The following is a 19330-nucleotide window of genomic DNA, read 5'->3' as shown; positions in this document are numbered from 1 at the left end:
GTCAAAGAACAAGAAAGAAATGACAACACAAGGCCCTAGTATTTTACAAAATTAGATATACATGGAAGCATAAATGCAACTTTTTCACAGATCTGTAGATACAGTGCAAAAATATATCATTGAATCCAGTAAATAGCTGGGTATGTTCTTACTGACAGTTGTGTAAATAGAGAAGCATCAAGCATTTGAATTTCATATCTGACAAAGTCCACCCAACAGTCCTTGAGAATATGCCTCTAAATTGGGCCAGCTTATTACAATAGCTTATTCACTGGGATATTATTGCCTTTGCTAGAGGATACAAGCACTGGCCCTTAACACCTGCAGGTATGTCAATAGTTACAGTTCTTACAATGTAGATAACATGGAAACAAAAGCTGGCCAACGTAATATCTAAACAATTCATACTTTATAATAATCCTTTATTTATAAAGCACTTTCATTAAAAAAAACTGCCTACTGGGCAAAAAATGTAATAACTGACCAGGATTACATTCTTCCATATTTTACTATGTTTATGAGATCATTCGCTTGGGATGCACTAACAAAACATATCAATGGCCAATATATCCAAACACTATTAGTACTGCCTGAAAACAATACCACTAATGTGTAACTTGTACTGCTAATATTTAGGTATCTGATTGTGGATGAACACTTCAACAGTTTTTCTGTAGTAAAAGGAAAACAATCTGCACGGTTTAGGAGAAAACACTTAATTATTTCATGTTTGTAATTACGTATTCATTACGTACTGGTACGGGCTGATATGTGAAAACATCACTGCAGTATATCAGCAGATCCCTGTTCAACTATCAGAAAGTTCAAGTAAAGACTGTCGGTTAACATTACCTTTACACTCATATAACAACGGGCTGAGTTTAGGTCTCATATCTACTACCTCACATCTAAAATTAGAAAACAATCAAAGTGCTTTGGCAATAATTCAAGTCTTTCATTTTCACCACACAAACAGGGGAGCAGGAGGAATTGTCTGTTACTATATGAAGCTGCACTGTATAGAAAAATAGTTTTCATTTTACATCTTCACAAAAAAATGGCAGGCCTTTTAACATTTACTGTTTGTCTGGTTGCTAAGTTTTTCATTTTATTAAGAACCATCAAAAGGATTTGTACATTTGTAAATGTAATAAATTTATTCTCTTGAATTTCTGCTACTTTTATGTTATACAACACGACACTATAGGTATTTCATTAACCCTCAAATACCTAAACAGCTGTGCAACCAATAGCATCTACTAATATAACATGTTTAATAACTTTTGAACCCCTAATCCTATCAATACATTTAATAATTCAGGTAAAATCCAGTTATTCAGCTTTTCAATGGTATCAGATATGACTCATTTGGACATTCAGAAACATGGAAATACTGTCATGTTCTGTAGGATTGATTCATCAATAAAACCTACGGAGTTTCAGAAATGACAGTGGCTTAAGACACTTTTCATGTTCAGTTAATGATTTTTTAAAAAGTATTTTGCTTCAGTTTTCTCTGATCTGATATAATAACCTTTGAATTTACTCTACTCTTATAAACATGATCAGTAAATTAAATTGAGGAAAATATTTTCTTTTCACTTAAAAATGCAGAGGATAAAATAATAGTAATAAATCACTTGAAAGGGGAAATGGGAACAATTCATCTGGAAGTCACCACAAAAATATTTCTAGGTCTTTGGGGATTAATTTTGTTAGACTTCTTGCTCTTACGTTTTTATAATTGTTTACTTTTCTAAATAAAAAACAATTCAACTACATAATACTAAAATCACTTAAATAGTCAAATAAACTTTGTTAATTTTTTATATAGTCTACTTTGTAAAAAATATTTTATCGTATACTGAATGTGGGTGTACGTCATCACTCTTTTCAAATGTGGACAATTTACCTGCAATAATATTGCTAAAAATAAAAGTGATTGATAACAACAGCTGAAGGATATTGAGTAGTCTTTCAAATGTGTCGTGCAATTTAGCGAAACTGATAAATAAATGTTAAAATGGCCCACCATACAAACAAAAAATATATCTTGCAAGTTTCAGGTTTACAAATGTACAAAAACTACTTCACTGACAGCAGACATAAACTTTAAGGTAAAATATTAAGGATTAATTTCTGTGCTTTCCCTAACTCTGGAGTACTTCAGCCTATATATCTGAGTCATAGCCTCTGCATAGTGCATCTGCAGTGCGTCACTATATAAAAACACCATCTTTCCTCAGGTCAGCATTTAAGAAACATACAGAGCACACATTCAGACTCAGTGGTCTTTACAGAACACTGTGACAGAAACAACAAAAGCTCTCCAGGGGCTTTTCTCCGTTCTGCACTGGGTTCGTCCCCTCCCTAAACCACCGTTTTGCCTTTTGGTGGAAGCTTCAACTGACACAAGGAAGCAATGTGAGATGTCGCCCGCTGATGTAGCGTCCACCAGCCACCGGGGGGATAGCGAGAAGTGAGAAGCAGATGTTAATCAGCATGTGGGAGCGACAGGAGTGCCCAGGCATCGTGATAGACTGCATTTAGTTTAGTCTTGAAGAGCCATGCAGATAAATCCCTTTATTCTAAGAGATCCTGTGAAAAGACAAACCCACATTAGTAACTAAATTAGAAAATGTAACCCAAAAATAAATCATTTTACACACCAGTGGATACCTGATCTGAATCTTCATTGTACTGTGCTTTTCCTGTCTCCATGTAGTTGGGGTCAACATCATCGACTCCTTCTATTTTATTAGCTTCAACATGTTCCCTCATGACTGAGTATCTGTGCACCAGGAACCTGACCAGATAAATTATTACATATTAGAGAAAAGCAGAGACATCTATTTGCTGTTTATTGGTATGTGGGAAAAGTTTAACTGACCGTCCTCCGCAGACGTATTTCTTAACCAGCCAAACGCCTGCGACAGCGCTCATCAGGAGCATCGCTATGACAACCATCACTATGACAGCAGTGCTTGATGAACTGGTCTCAGTCTGTTGGAATAACAGAGGAAGAAAAGCAAGAAATAGAAGGTGAAAATGTGGAGTTCTGACACGTGTATCTCATGAGGATGACCCTTTAAAATCCTCTTACATGACTAAGGTTGAGATTGTAACTGAGCCTGTTTACATTCACACTAAAACTCTGATACTTATCCAATTTCTGGAGTTATCACATTACTCAAGTGATCATGTAAAACAGCATAATCAGATATGTTTTTATCAGATAATGGCAGTTATGCAAATTAACACATATAGATTTCTCCCCAATACGCCAATGTCTTCATGTATATATAGTGGCTAATCTGGTTCTGTTACATCTGTGTATCTGTAAAAAAAAAAAAAAAAAAAAAACATAGAAAATGGAAGTGAGCGGAAGACAATGACAGAAGTTTTAGTCTACATACGTACATACCCCAGAAAGGAATCCGATAATGGACTGAAACGTTAAAACCAGGGTTTTTGGGATGATCACATTTCTGAAGTTCATGTAAATGCATCAGATTGGATTACCTGATTACTTACAGTTATCAGATTTTTATGGTCATCTAAACAGGCTCACTGTCTCACACTTTCGCTCATATTACACAGGCCATCCCTCCCTGATAAATCTTTATTTGAAAACATGAAAATTTGGACAGGATGAAATGAAACATCTGACCAGAGAATTTGGATGTAGGGCGTTGCTAATGCACATCCTCCTCAAATCAGTCTCAGTCCTCTCTGGCTGGAAGCCACCCTCACACTGGTCTCCTGGAATCTTCCGGTAGCTTAAAGGGATAAAGACAAAAAGGCATGAACGGCACAGCACATTTAATAAAAATAACACAGTATGAAGGCAAGGATTGAAATGGAGAAGCAGAAAAGTACTATAAAACTACTAATCAGGCTATAAGATGGTCTCTGGAATTCTCAGATTTTCTTCAGTTCTTTGATGCTTATTTTATGGATATCCATTGTCTCAAGTTAAACAGGTTGATGTTTGGTATTGTGTATTTGCTCCAGGTCATGTGTTGCTCTATTTACTCTAAAGCACCTCTTTCCCTAAACATCTGCAGCAGTCCCTATGAATCAAATGTAATCTACCAATGCACAGAAGGTGTAATCATCATTACTGTCAGTTTCTTGGCTTTTGATTTCACTCCGAATAAAGAATAAATAGTGAATAGTTAAGATGCTTCCTTACCCACTGGTCTGCAGCTGTTCAGTGGTCCCATTTAAGCAGAACTCTAGAGGTCGGCCCTTTAACTCCTCCTGCTCCACACACTCTGAGCTGTTCTCTGGACGGTAATATCCAAAATCGCTGGAAGTCCAACAGTTGTGAATAAGGTGAACATGGCATTCTGATGATTGCAATGGCATATACTTATAGGTACACAGATACGTATAAGGATACTTTATTCAGCACGTCAAAACACGAAGTAAATGCAGTACTCATCTTACAGTGGTAAATAATCTAAAGTCTAATATTAAAATAAAAAAAAAAACCTAAGCAACTGTACTAGATTAAAAAACAAACAAAACCAATGTATTCTAAGTTTTGGCTTTTTTACTTTAAATAACTGCCTTGATTGGAAACTTTTTTTTTCAGATACATTTTTAATTTTTGAAGGAATGTTTTTTGCACTGGGCAGCATTAGCATTTCCTGTTTGAGTAATGCTAAATAAAGCTGGGTGTACACCAGAAGACTTTTCAGGCAATTTCACTGTCACAGAAAAATGTCCATTGTGAAAAAATCTTTAGAGTATTGCTGGAGTTGATGGATGTTCCTGTCATTTAGATTATTTGGTCTAAGGTGGTCATAAAACTCAGTCAGAGCTGTCTTTAGTCAGTCCTTTTTGTCTTTTATCTTAACCTTCAGACAGAATCAAACCTGTTTAATATTATAATAAGTTGTTAGCCGTGGCTCATGCAAACAGTCACATTAACACTGTCGACATTACTTCTGTCTTCTGGTGTATCCTGTTTTTGTCCAATGCTTACTGACTAAACATGCAAAAATTTATCAGACTGGCCTGTTATGACCTTGCCCTCACTAGCATGACTCATGTTCAAAGTGTAACTAGCAGTTATCTAGTGGTGAGTACAACCGACTGTCCCTTGGCTGTCGGTGGCCACAAAAAAATGCAGAAAGCCCCCTGTCAGTCAGTGTTTGCCTTGTCAGTTCTGGACTTTCTAGTTGAGAAGGTTTTAACTCTGATTCAGTTCAACGGGTGATGGTAATGCATCTAAATGCTGAATGTCACCCACTATGAAATGAAAAAAGGAGATGTAGAAATTGATGGCACTATGGAGGCAACCTCCTCCCTGTGTAGATATAAACAGCTTACTCTAAGGTAATGAAACATAATTATGAATATTACATTCCATTTTTGCAATTTGATCCTTCTAAATCTTTCATAATGGAATTTTAAAGTGGCACAGTAAGTATTCTGTACCCTGTAGCATTTCACCCAGAACTGATCTTCCTTTGTGAATCTCTGTGTAATAGTATTTAAGTACTAGACAATGGAAGACAGGTGGAGAGGTTGATCACTGTACTGCTGTCTCACAAGTGTATTCTAATAAATATCTTATCCGTAACGTCATCCAGAGTCTCCAGCCATATACTACACCCGTTCTCAGAAAATTGTTGAATAAAGGACTTTATCTGCTCTGTGGAAAAATGTCTTGCCTTTTATTGCAGATAAATAAGCAAAAAAAAAAAAAAAGCCAGGTGCAGCTGCAGGACTCTACTTCTTAGCTAAGACAAATGGGAAATGTTTTTAAACTCATAATAAAGAGACCTCAGTATCTATACCTGATTAAAACTCACAGAGAATCTTTTGTATTTTATTTTACAGAACAGCTCATATCTAAGAACCATAACCCGACAGGTCAGAATATAAAGTTTCAACAGTCACTCAGCTCATAGTAACGTGAACTGGGCTAGTCATTTAAAATAGAAGGGGTTTGCATGAAGACAAGAAAGGATCAGCATCAGTTTAGTTAAAGAACAGCTGTCTCTGTGTGACACAACCCCTAAAAACTACAGCCAATTCCAAAATTTCAACCCTCTCGTGTTTTATGTGTTTATCATTTCAGCAATGCTGGAAATGCAACTTTTGTAAATAACTCACTATCGCTGTCCTTAGTCATATTTTAAGACACAACAAATCATATCCAGTGAAAAAAGCCTGTAAAGCTTGCAGTAAGAACAGATGTACAAAAATGGTAGTTGTGGCAGTGTGTGATGGTTACATGAGTATAAACTGTCTGGTTTTCAGGATGTGTCAGACTGGCACATTACAAACAGTTGCTAATTATAACTTGTCTTGACATGAATCTTTGTCTAACACAATAATATTAAAGAACACATGCTAAGGACAAAGACATACCAGTGATAATCATCTGCTGTACATGGACAGGGGGACGGCTGTGTGGTGACAACATAGTCCCTGCCCTTCCAGCAGACAGAGTCCTTCCTCAGACGTAAGAAAGTCTCTCTATAGCCCAGGACACAGCCATCATTAGATCCACTGGGGTCTGCAGAGTGAGACAGCCACTGCACAAAGTCCCCCTCCGTGCCTGCATGGACATATATGCACACATATGAAACACAACCTGTGCACCTGTGCTTACATCAACTACCTGTCATCCTCCAGAACATACTCACAGTCTCTGCTGAGGAGTTTCCTGAAATCTATGGTGATCACGACCCATTTACTGTAATCGTTCCTGTATCCCCACAGGCTGACATTCATAGAGCGAGAGCCGGGCTCACTGTCCATTCCACTGAAGTGAAAGGGGTCGTTCGTAAAATTATATGTATGCCAGCACTGTCCTTCATCTGTGGAAAACCTGTTGAAGTGGTAAGGGAAGGAAGGAAGGAAGTGCAGTGTTTGTTAAAAATGACTCAGTGAAGATAAAATAACAGCAAATACTACAATCAAACAGCACATCATAAACAGATAATGGCAGCTTGTTATCCTCTACTCACTTGATCTGATTGACAGGTAGGTTGGTGTGTTCCATAGCTACTAAGAGGCCTCCAGAGTCCAGTATAGCATAGTGATGGGGGCCCTTGAGGGCCAAAAACCATGAGTAGCCTCCATCATCAGACACATATATATCAGGGGAGAGTGCAGACTCTGCATCTCCAATACTTCCTAGAGGAAGAAAAGGATGGGATGTTTTAAGAGATTGCACCAAGCAATGAAACACTGTTGAGCCAAGAGTGCTTTGTATGTGTGTGTGTGTGTGTGTGTGTGTGTGTGTGTTTTCTACCATGTGCGAGAATGAGGCCAACAGCATTGGGCTGTGACAGAGGCAGCATCGGGACGTTCAACTTCATGCTCGTGCTGTATGTAGCATGGATATGAAGTCTGCACTGTACAGAAAGAAAACAGATGTTGGTAGAGTGGCAATTCACAAATGTGACAATCATGTTTTATAGGTCAAAAAATCCTAAACACGGGTCTCACTCTGTTTGGCCTGTTAGTGGACGTATCAGTGTCACACTGGCTGCTCTGTGGTCGACGCAGTGTCTGCCACTTTGCTCCTTGGTCAAAGGTGATGACTGTCTCCACTGCACCATCTGCAAATCAACACAAATACTTTTACCAGGACCATAATCATTGTCTTGTTTTAACTACAAAGAATAACATACTGGGTTTTATAATACAGCAAGTCATTTTGAATTTATTTCCTAATAAGTAAAACCCAGGATGTTAATCAATCAGTCTATAAGGGTTTAATGGTCTTTGGAAACAGAAATTACATATACTTGCAAATTTACTTTGCTCTGCATTTGTACGCATAATTTAAGGTGATTATAGGTCAAAATAATCATTCAAACATTTATGTAAATACGTAAAGTAAGATAACATAAGAATTGTATTACTTCCAGAGGAATTTCATGTGTAAGTAAGCCAAAAATCTATTAAAATACAATAAGAACACAGTAAAAGTATTGTAAATAAAAAAACAAAAACAAATAAATAACAGTAAATATAATTAATGGTGTTTATATAAAAAAAATTGTCATAACACAATAGAGAACCTGACCCACACACACATTCAACAGGGGTAACCCACCCTCTGTGAGAACGCTGGTCAGGTAAACACCCCTGAGTGAAGAAACAACAGTGAAATCCGTGTCACTTCCTGTGGTCGTGTAGAGATGGCGCTCCAGAGACTTGGAGAACACAGTTCCTCTGTCATCTGACACATAGACGGTTCCAACACCTGAGTCTGGTACAAACACACACAGGGTGAGACACATTTAATGAGCTCTAAAGAAAGATTCCCAGCAGCTTCATTGTTTTATCATGGAGAAACACACTGCTTGCTAGAAGGATGTTTTCTGTTCTCAACATTATTCCTAAACAGTCAGTTTTCATTATCAGTGTCATCACCGGTTCTGACCTCCAGGGTCATCCACGTGCATGAAGATCATGTCCTGATTGGCTGAAAGGATGGAGTAGAACTGCTCGTGGTTGACTGTAGGAAGCTGAGCCATGTTCCACACCTCACCTCCGTCCACAGACACATGGATCATACGCTCTGTACCCTAACACAAGCACATGCATTATTTTACACCATAGAATAGGGTAAAGACTGAAGAAAAATGATGTGTACATGTGTGCATTTTTAAAATTTGAGGTGTGTTTTATTAACATATTTGAGAGGAGCAGGTATGCTGAGCAAGAGTGAGGATTAGTATGAAATGACAAAAAGAAAAAAACACTTTCTACAGATACAATTCCATTCATCTATATAATTTTCTCGAGCTGTCCTTCAATTCCTTTGCATCTTTAGAATATGAAAAAGGAAGCAATACTTATTTAATATATTTAGTGTGAAAACAGAGCAGGGCTGGGAAAAATATCAAATTGATTCAATTAATTGAAGTTTTCCTAAATCAGGGGTGTCAAACTCAGATCCTCTAGGGCCGGTATCCTGCATGTTTTAGATGTTTCCCTCTTCCAACACACCTGATTCAAATGATAAGCCTATCATCCAACTCTGCAGAAGTCTGATAACGACCGTAAGGTGTGCTGGAAGAGGGAAACATCTAAAACATGCAGGATACCGGCCCTCAAGGACCAGAGTTTGACACCTGTGCTCTAGAGCATACACCATAACTTAGTGCATATGCCATGGTATATGCTTTCAGTGAAGATGGAGTATTTTCAAATCATGTTTGGTCTGCAGTTCATGCAGACAGAAATACCAGAAAAATCTATTAAAATTGTAAATTGTTCCTAACATTAAAAAAAAAAGAAAACGATAATTTTTTTCACCTTATTGTCCAGCTCTGTAATGGAGAGTAAATGTGTACTATTTGTACTAGAAATGAAAAGTTTGAAAGGACCAGTGATTTGCCTGGATAAGGATCAGATTCCAGTATTTGATAGTTTATAGGTACCATTTGATTGGTTACACGTCTTCAGTCACAGCCTTTTAAAACTACAATGAAAAAAAAGTATATATTATGAGAGTAATATACAATACTTCCCTCAAGTTAACAGTGAAAACTCCCACTGAATGAATAGAAATGTTGCTCAGTGTTACTTTCTCCATTTAGATCATTTAGTCAGCTTAAAAATTATAAAATCTAACAAGTTTCATTTTACTACAGTTCTGCATGTCAGATCAACTACTGGCTATCGTCCTTATCGAAACTATGAATGCGTCTGGTATTGACCTCTAACCCGAGCATGAAAACAAAAACTGTATGGAACAAAAATTCTCAGATGCAAACAGGTAAACAATGCTTATACACACATGCACACACATACACGCCTACCGTGCCAGTCATGATGGAAGCAAAGACAAAGCGCCCTCCCAGTACAAAAGAGTAAACTCTTGTTGCGATGGTCTGGAAACTTCTACCATAGTCTGCTGTCTTCCTCAGCTCCAACATTCCTTTATCATCTGACAGAAGAGAGGTGGGTTCACTGCATGTGTTTTAGTGCTTTGTGTATAAATACACGTGACATTATTGTATTCACTCACTGCATGATCCATTGTGGTTTGTTGTAAAGTAGATGCTGTTCTTCGGACCCCTGTATGTGAGAGAGAGAAAAGATAAAAGGGAAGGATGTTCAGAGAAAGGAAAGATCTCACTGTGCTCACGCTTTGAGACATCTGAAAGTTGTCAATTTAAATGTAAATCCACTTTTGGAATTTGTAGAAATCACAGATTATGGTTGTGGTTTCTTTTAAATGTTGTGTGAGCATGGCACACATCAGCGCTCCGAGCCCTCTGGGTCCGTTAGCTGCCAAAGGGGACGAAGGTTTTCACTCTGCTAAGAATCTGCTGGTTCAAGGACTGTGGGTTGAATAAGAATGCTGCTGCTGACTCATGATTCACTGTGACAGCAGCCTCAGCTCCTTTGCTCTGCAGTCAATTTAGGCCGGGGCCTAAATGACAGCTGTGGTCACACAGAGCTATCACAATGTTCCCACAATGCAGTGCTAACAACCACAGGCTGACACCACAACCCCATGTGAACTCAATGAAACCAGAGTCAGCCAAGTGATCCAAACTGTGGTGAGAAAGACAGCTGGAATAACAACAAAACACAAAGGACACGCACACTCCTGTTGCACCAAAGATGCACGTGTAGGCAGTGTGGAAACAAACATGCACTAAGCTGCTTCACACCCTGTCAATAGTCATGTCCTTATTTGGCAGAGATTTCACCCCCAAATAAATCACACACAGATGACTGACACATAAATGATTCCAAAACATTCATTGTCTGCTACAATATATTAAACTAGTCTTGGTGCTTCATTAAGTTGTCTGCCAACATTCTTTGCGTATATTTATAGATTTTTTTTTTTTTTTAATTTAATGTTTGATGTGGAGGGAAATTCTCACCATCTGACCAAACAAACACTGTCATATAACTTCCTCCAGGTGGCGCCAAAGTCCTCAGACAACCACAGGTCCAACTGGAGGGAAGAATGATAAAAGGAGGAAAAAGCTCTGTAAGGATCAAGTTTTCACTGACTTCTGAATATTCAGTACTCATTCTGAATCTGTTAGACAGAGATTAAAGTCCAGCATCCAATTCAGGTTATGTGAAGTAGACAGCTCAGTTCATTAAAATGCAAAACTATTATATAAAGTACATGAGTAATAGTAGAGTTTAGAGCTTGTACCGTGATACTGAGTGTCATGAGTACGTTGCAGTCTCCAGGGTTGTACAGCATCTGAATGAGGGGCTCAAATGGCAGATCTGTTGCAACAAAGGTCAGGCCAAAGTCCTCAGAGCGAAATAGTTTAAATCCCCCCATTTCTGACACATCACCAGTCAGAATCACCTAAAACCAGAAAGAGAGAGGAGTAAGGGCAAGTTTCTCACAAACTACATCACCACATTTAAACCTTAGTGACTGTTAGTATTAATACACACTGTGGTCCTTTATATTTACATAAAGCCACATAAAAATGTCACTTCAAGACAGAAGGGATTTATTTTATTTATCACATGCCTGTTTGTTTTCTCTGACATACTAACCTTGCCAGAGTGGTCAGGACTGATTGCAATACCAAACTCGGTATGGATAAAAGTATGGTTGATCAAATGAGTCACGTCTTTGAATGTCTTCCCATAGTCGTCACTGACAAAGAGACAAGGTTTCAAAACATGGATTAGTTGATTCCTGTTTTCATTAGTCACTCACTGCTCCATTTCAGGTCATCAGGATCAACATTTCTCACCTCCGGTAAAGGTTTGACTGTCCAAAGTGCATCATGAACAACGGGACCTGAAACGTGGTCAAAACCAGCAGCACCTAGAGGACAGAGACCAGATCTGAGTGACCATCTCTGCACACTCTGTTGTCATATATCCACATCATTCCATGGATATAAACAAACTCACCCCTGATCCATCTCCCACCCAGGCCAATGACAGTGAACCCATAGTCCTCACCTTGAAGGTGAACTAAAAAAGAAGAACAGAAGAAATCAATGAGTTATTATGTTACGAGTTATTCTAGTTAATACAATACATTTCTTACTTATGACATGTAAGCTGACTGGCTACTTTGGTATAATGTTGTATAATAATAAACTTTATTGCAGACACAAGTCTATATAACACAAGCCTACAACATACAGGATAAATAGAATAAAAAGGAGGTCCAGAATTTGTGCATATTATAAGATATACAGACTATGCACCAGTGCCATCTCAGCAGTCTTTTGAGCATATATATACTAGACCAAAACTGTGACACCATGCTGATAAAGTGGTACTAATCTAATTTTTTGTTACCAGAGCATTAGGAAAAACAGTGTGACTTTTTTTGTCGTATATGTTGTATTGATCTGTCAAAGTGGGGCAGTTTATGTGCAGGATATATGTGTAAGTACCGTATAATAACAAAAATGACTCAAAATAATGTGTGTAATTATAAGTCAAATTATCTAAAAAAAACAACGAATTATTATATTATTTTGCATTATTCTGACTGTGGTGTTGTGATATCATTGCAGTATTGTAGGTGTTCTGTTTTTTTTTAATTAATGCTGAGTTGGAACATCCACTGAGCTGCAGAAAATGCATAAATCCACACAACTAAAGGTGCAGATTTTAGTCTGAAATTTGCAAAATGTAAGACCAGTGTGAGTGTGTGTCACACTGCACAGAACACACAGCAGTCGAGAGGACAGAATGAATTGTCTTTACTGTCCAAAGTAACTCGGCCATTTGGATGCACTCTGCGTGTGTGACCTACATTCCCGCCTAAATGGCCAGAGAACAAAACAATTACTGAGCACAGCATGAACACAGATGCACACACTCACACACATCCAGACTGAGTCTTCTCTCCAAATAAAAACAATAAGTTGCAGTGTTTATTGAAGAAATCTTCAAGCCACAGCCCATTTAAAATTCATGTTTTATACAGAATTACATAACATCGGCAAAATATATGTCAACAAGTAAAAGTTTAGACCTAAAACCTTTGTGCCATTACTTCATAACAAGAGCCATTCACTATTAACAACATCCCAGTCTTTTTATTAAAACTAACACACACGTGCTTGGTCATTTGAGCAACAGCCACAGCCTACTTTATTTTACAGGATGAGGAAGGTTTCTCCCCTTCTTTCATTTGCTGGCATGGCTGAGATGTTTACAAGGTGAGTCCAGCCCCAGAGAGTCTGCATGCAGCTCTGTTAAGCCTCTGCCTCCTGGAAACTCCTTGTAAAGAGGTCCAGTGGAAACTGGCCTGCCCTGACTGTCCAAGAGTGTGAATACAACTTTCCGTTTTTCCCCCACGTGAATTGCTTCATCACACCCTCACTACATTCATCTGCCTCTTTCATCTCGAGTTCACTTCACTGTGTGACATTGTCTCCACCCGTCTGTTGTGATCAGCTGTTGAACATGCTGCTCACTTTAAAACAATATGAAGCATGACCTTGTCATGTTTTGCCAGTGGTGGCTTATGGGTTCAGTCAATGGCTTAATAACATTAAAACAGGTGACAAACTGCAGTGCTGCAATAAAAACAGCAGTGAGGCAGGTGTTAAAACTCTGGAAACACAGGCTTTCTTAACTACACAAAGCCAATCCTTAGACTTAACCTGGTTATCTGAGCCGATCTATTATTTATGATATGATGATATAAGTTTCAAGTTATACCTTGGTATTAAACATTTGTAGAAAGCCAGTGAAAAGCCAGTGGGATAAACACTCTTCCTTATTTATTAGTTTGTTATTGATGAATGCTCTAAAAGGAAAGAACAAACCAAACGCAGAGGTCTTCCTCAGAGATCACTGAAAGAAGGTAGATTCTGTGCGTGATTTATGACTCATTGTATTGCTGTTGGATGAATTATTGATTTAAGATTAGTACCAGAGATGTTTACAGTTCAGTGACAAGAAAGTGGCCTTAAGGCCTGACTGACATATATGGATCTGTACAATTCTATTATATTTCCTTAGAATTGGCAGTCCAAGGCAAAAGTAAATTGTAAAAAAGCTATATGGACATATAAAGAAAAAATAGCAATGCCAAAAACATGTATGATGCAATTTTTTAAAAGCCATCATTACATAATATTATTTTTCCACCAGGGAAAGTCATTATGTTGCAACATCTTCACTTCCTCCATCCCCCTCACTATGTTCTATACCTTGTACATAATCCTGTGATAGTTATTAAACATGTCTGTTATATGTTTAAGCTTAAAACAACCACCAGTTAATAAATTACAACAAACTAATATCACTCAGGCTCTACCATAATACTTGCACTACACCAGAGAAAATCACCTGACAAATCAAATCCCAATCAGAATGCAATCAAAGATTCTAGACCAAAAAGAAAATGAAACAAACCTAACCACAAAAAATGTGCACCAGGAACATTTTGTCATGCAATTGAATTTTACCATCAGATCTTAAACATAAGTAAGGAGAAGGTGTTGCCAAGGTTACTGCAGGTCAACAGGTTTCGTGCTGTGTCTTGTCTTAAAAGACAGTCCTTTGCAAATACTTTTGCCAGTTGCTTTCACATCTGTGTTAAATTTAACCATTGGAGTGTTTCCCACATCTGTTCTTCTGAAACCCTGACTGGACAAATGTAGATTTGACCAGATATAACAGAGTAGTTCAGTGGGACTGAAACCCAAATAATCTGCAACAGCACCATAAAGCAGGTCAACGAAAGCAAAGAGCAGGAGAAACCTGTGAAAACAGCTGTTTTATGTCACTGGAGGAGGCAGAAGCAGGATAATGTGGGTCAGTTCCAGAGAAATGGATATCCCATCAGATAAAATATGAATATATGTGATGGAAAACAGAAGACAGTAATGAGTAGAAAATGACCAGCTCAAAAAAAGAAGTTAGAAAAGTATTTAAAAAACCATTAGATAAATGTCTGACCTGGTTGGCCCCTCACAAACCAGACATGACCTGTAGCTGTAGGCTATAATGTGTTGACTCTCTGTAGGAGCTCTCAAAAGCCCCCTCTAACCTCTTGCTCTGCTCCTGATTCTGCAGCATTCAAGGTGCATTCAGCGTTCAACAATGCAACACAAGCAAGTATCTCATATGCTGCTGTACATGCACAGACATACACATGTCCATGCAGACTCAGTTGGTGGGTGGAAGCACAGTGAAGTACTCTCTAACAGGTCAAACACCAACACAATGAGCTCTTTATTCCCACTGCTCTGGATTTTAACCTCTCTGCTCCAGTGGTGTTTACACATATAAAACATCAGAGGAGCGGGTCAAATGCTCAGGCTCTGATCTATTACATGAAACAGTGTAGGGCTGTGTAGTATGGGATGGTGCAGGCTTAGTTTTATAGACATTAATGTAAGCTTTGGTATATTTTTTGTTTATAATACATTGATCAGATTTTTTTTTAACTTGTCTAGCTGATTAGTGGAGGCTTAAAATAATGGGAAGTTAATGTTTACAACAATTAATTAAGATCTGAAATTGGTGACTTTGATTGTTAGACCACTTGGGGATGAAAATGATCACAAGTCACTTGATCACAAAAGAGATATCTTCACTTTTCAAGCTAATATGGCCTAAAAAGCAAGTTAGCCAAGGCTATCCTGTTTAGTGTCAGCAAAACGCTATTAACATAATTTAGACTTGGAAAATGTTCCCAATATTTACACTGAAAAAGTCAATATTCAGTCACTTTTACCTCTGTTTTTGGTCACTGTCAGTGTGTGTATATTTTGCTTTGCTAATGTCCCACTACTTTATGCAGGTAGCGGCTAAATCCGTCTACTGCTTGGTGCTGGGACAGTTGTATTCAGCAGAACTTTTTAGTGCTTTTCCCTGAAAACAGCTGTCATGTGGTGGCTAAAAACAACACGAAGGGTGGTGAGTTGTGCACCAAAACAGCATCAAAGTTGTTAAAGTTTAACACACTCTGGAGCTGAGGTGATGATTCCCTGTGGGATTAATATTGTGAGTAAATCATCAAATTTGACCAACAGCTGGAATAAGTAAAATTGTGTTTTGTTTGTATTATTTGTATTTGTTAAGTGATTATTTATTAAGATCTGAAACCAGGGACAGGTTTGACCACTTGAGAATGGAAATGATCATAAAAGTCACTTGAGATATCATCACCTTTTTAAACTAACACAGCCTCAAACATTTAATGCAAACCTCTTAACAAATTAAGTATTGGAGAAACGATAGTAGAATAATTTAGACTTTTACATGAGAACTTACCATGCCTGAGGTTGATTTATTTGTTTAAAATAGTAAGTTGCATAAACTAATAGAATTTATAAAAAAAAAAAAAAAAAAAATGTTAGATAAATACATTTATTAACTAAGTATTTTAACAGTGATGGAGTTTATCAGATCAATCACAAACAGACTTGATCATTTCTCCATCTTCTGTAGGTAAGATGAACAGTGTGTGTTTTATTTATTTTCACTCTGATATCTCCTTGTGTATCAACAAACTCACACTTTCCATACTCTGTTTCCCTGCCTCCCCTGTCCTCCTCTCTCTCACCACGTGGAACATCAACTGTGCTGCTTTTCTTGGTAGTCTAACAGCTGGCTGCTACCCAGATACGCTTCACCCTGAAAACAGAACATGTTTTTTCGCTACGTTTTTTTGGCCAGAGGGGATAGAGGACGGGATGGAGCAGGGAGAAAAAAAACAACATGCTAGTTTGTAAACCAGACAGAGTCAGCTAAATTAACCTCACGCAAGGATTACAAGCAAAGCAAGTACTGGCTGACAAAACACATTCTGTACAGCCCACGACGCCTGAAATACAGGGACTGGTGAGATTTGTTTAATTACTTCTGATAATAGAAAAGTCATAATATGTGCATTCTGGAGCTCAGATCAAGTTGAGGGGGAAAAAAAGTCTGGGAATGTTTGTAAAGGAGAGAAAAGCCCAGAGGACTTGGGAGGAGTCTTCATTTTTAGAGCACACCGAATCATTTCCATACTCAAAAGCTGGTCCAGGTGTCTGAGCCACTGAAATGATGTAACGTCCACATCGTCCATGTCAGACACACTTAAAAACGCAAACATAATGAGAAGACTGCCCAGCAGTTCACTGTAGCTATGGGTCCAGTTGTTATTCTTAAACATTCCTCCAGACATTAGGGTTGTTCTTGATGTGCTTCCTATTAAAACATGTTCAGCACTGAAATAGCAAGAAGATGTTTGTTGTTTTGGTCTATCACAGAAAAATGGTTAAGATTAAAAAGAATTCAAGACTAGATGAGAAGGAAAACTAAACAAGCATGATGTTGATCTTATTAGAGGCTTATAGAGTGAATATGAGGCATATTATCACCTTTTATCGTCAAATGACAAAACTATGACTAAAAAAAAGAGGGTAACAGACAGTGTTTTCATAATAGCAATAGTTTGGATCATGAAAAAGCAGATAGCTGAAAATATCTGGGTTTATTTATCAATTAGATCATCACAGTCAAAGTAATAAATACCTGAATAATTGCATAAATCTGGAACTAAACGTCAAACTAACAATATTTTCCCTCAAAGCCTCATGACTAATCTGATATACCATTAGCTGGAACCAAATTCTACCCACATAAAGAGATGTTAAATATCCTTTTTGTTTACCTAAATATATTAATATGCAGGTATAGCACCTTTAAGATCCTCCTGGGAGGCTACAGATCATCATATGCTTTTGTTGGACTTGGTTATAAAGTTTTCTCAAACAAAAAGGTAAATAAAGTTGTACTATTACATATTAGTATCTTATCTTTCTCCATATATGTAACACATGGAAAACTGCACATGGAAAGCTCAGTTCTAAGGTGAGCATCAGCAGATTCAGATCACTCTTCTTCTCAGCTGTACATCTTTTTATTAACCCTTTGATGCATGAATTATGAGAACCTTAGTCAAGATTTTTTATTTTTTTTCTCCTGAGTGTTTTTATTCCTCTTTAGGCAAGAAAAAACCTTTGTGACTGAATTTTTTTTAATGAACCTATTTTTTATGGAGTTACAAAAATGTCCGCTCAGCTGGACACCATGTGTTTAATTTTTGAAGCAAAGAAACATGTCTTTAAAATGCAATAACAGAAAGTGATATACTGTGTGAAAACTATGAAATAAAAAAAATTAATGCAGCTAATCTGATGTTTTCTCGCATTTGAACATACTTTAATACTAATTATTACTCACTTCAGGGAGATAATATGAAAAATAATAATAATAATGATAATAATAATAATAATTGTTTAAGAAAACTGTGAATTACAGAAAATCAGCAATTGATTTATAATAAAACATGTTACTGCAGATCAGGTTTATCAAGAACAGTAAAGTTACAGTAATGGTATGAATTTTAGTGTATGAGATGGTGCATAAGTGTCCGCTGTGTTGGCTGATATGAAACTGAAACAACAAAACCCATGAATATACAAGGGAAAAGCTGTAGAATAGATGTCCACTGTAGTGAACAGTATGCATAAAAGGGTTAACATCAGAAACGGATTTAGTTGAACTGGATAAGGTGGTGTCAGATGTTGTTTTCTTGGGTATGAAGGTTGTTTACAGTCAGGACATTATGATCTGGCCCATGTGCCAGCATAGACACAAGTATGAGCAAAGAAAAAAACACACTTCGCTGCACATTTTTGGAGTTGAATATTTTGTTGAGTGAGTTCCAAACCCCTGGATGAGACACTTACAGTATGGGTGTTGTTGTGCAGGGCTGACTCCACTCCAGGCAGACTTGTACATGACTGTTCATTCAGTCCGGCGCTGCGTCTCCACAGGTCCGACTTCTCCAAACTCTGGCGCTCCTCATCACTGCGAAGCTCCTTCTGCAAATCTGACAAGTTTTCCCTTCCGTGGAAAGCAGCTCCCAGCACCGAGGGAGAAAACACCCAAAGCGCCAAGACGCAAGAAACGGAGATCATGTTTACGCACAGATTACCCAACTTTGGAGTCAGAGAGGAACTCATCTGTCCAGACCCAGCAGTTGGCTCCACATGCCCCCCTCATCCCCAAATGCATCCTTTGATAACGGCCCATTCACCAGGGCCGAGGATTGGTCAGGACCAGAATAACCTGCGATTTCATTGGACAGAAAGAACCGTCCTGAGCGCAGATGTCAACGTGTTTTCTGGTGTTAAACTGACCCCTGGTGGACAGATCAGCGATGACCAATAGTCGCTTATTCGGTGTGTAATAGTGTATGAGTCCATGTAAACCAGTGTTTTTCAACCTTGGGGTCGGGACCCCACGTGGGGTCGCCTGAAATTTCTAGTAATTGATAAAAAAAAAAAAAAATCCTAGTAAAAAATATATGGTGAGTTGACAG

At 37.9% G+C, this 19330-nt stretch overlaps 1 protein-coding gene across 1 annotated transcript; it reads right to left on the bottom strand.

The window, feature by feature from the left end:
* Window positions 1–672: 672 nt before the first annotated feature.
* LOC115418995 (sortilin-like) lies at window positions 673–18999 on the bottom strand. The gene is made up of 20 exons (XM_030133571.1): window positions 18696–18999; window positions 11890–11952; window positions 11727–11800; window positions 11524–11626; window positions 11165–11326; window positions 10881–10954; window positions 10010–10059; window positions 9801–9928; window positions 8417–8561; window positions 8087–8242; window positions 7474–7586; window positions 7277–7379; window positions 6990–7158; window positions 6666–6850; window positions 6388–6577; window positions 4196–4312; window positions 3671–3779; window positions 2891–3003; window positions 2680–2806; window positions 673–2598 (listed from the first exon to the last, which is right to left on the bottom strand). Exons 1-20 carry the CDS (start codon window positions 18969–18971, stop codon window positions 2584–2586), a joined length of 2472 nt encoding a protein of 823 aa, XP_029989431.1. The 5' UTR covers window positions 18972–18999; the 3' UTR covers window positions 673–2583.
* Window positions 19000–19330: the final 331 nt, after the last annotated feature.

Source organism: Sphaeramia orbicularis, chromosome 5, assembly GCF_902148855.1.
Source record: "Sphaeramia orbicularis chromosome 5, fSphaOr1.1, whole genome shotgun sequence".
Lineage (NCBI taxonomy): Eukaryota > Metazoa > Chordata > Actinopteri > Kurtiformes > Apogonidae > Sphaeramia > Sphaeramia orbicularis.
Note: the sequence above shows the minus strand (reverse complement) of the source record. Positions and strands in the feature narration are given on the sequence as shown.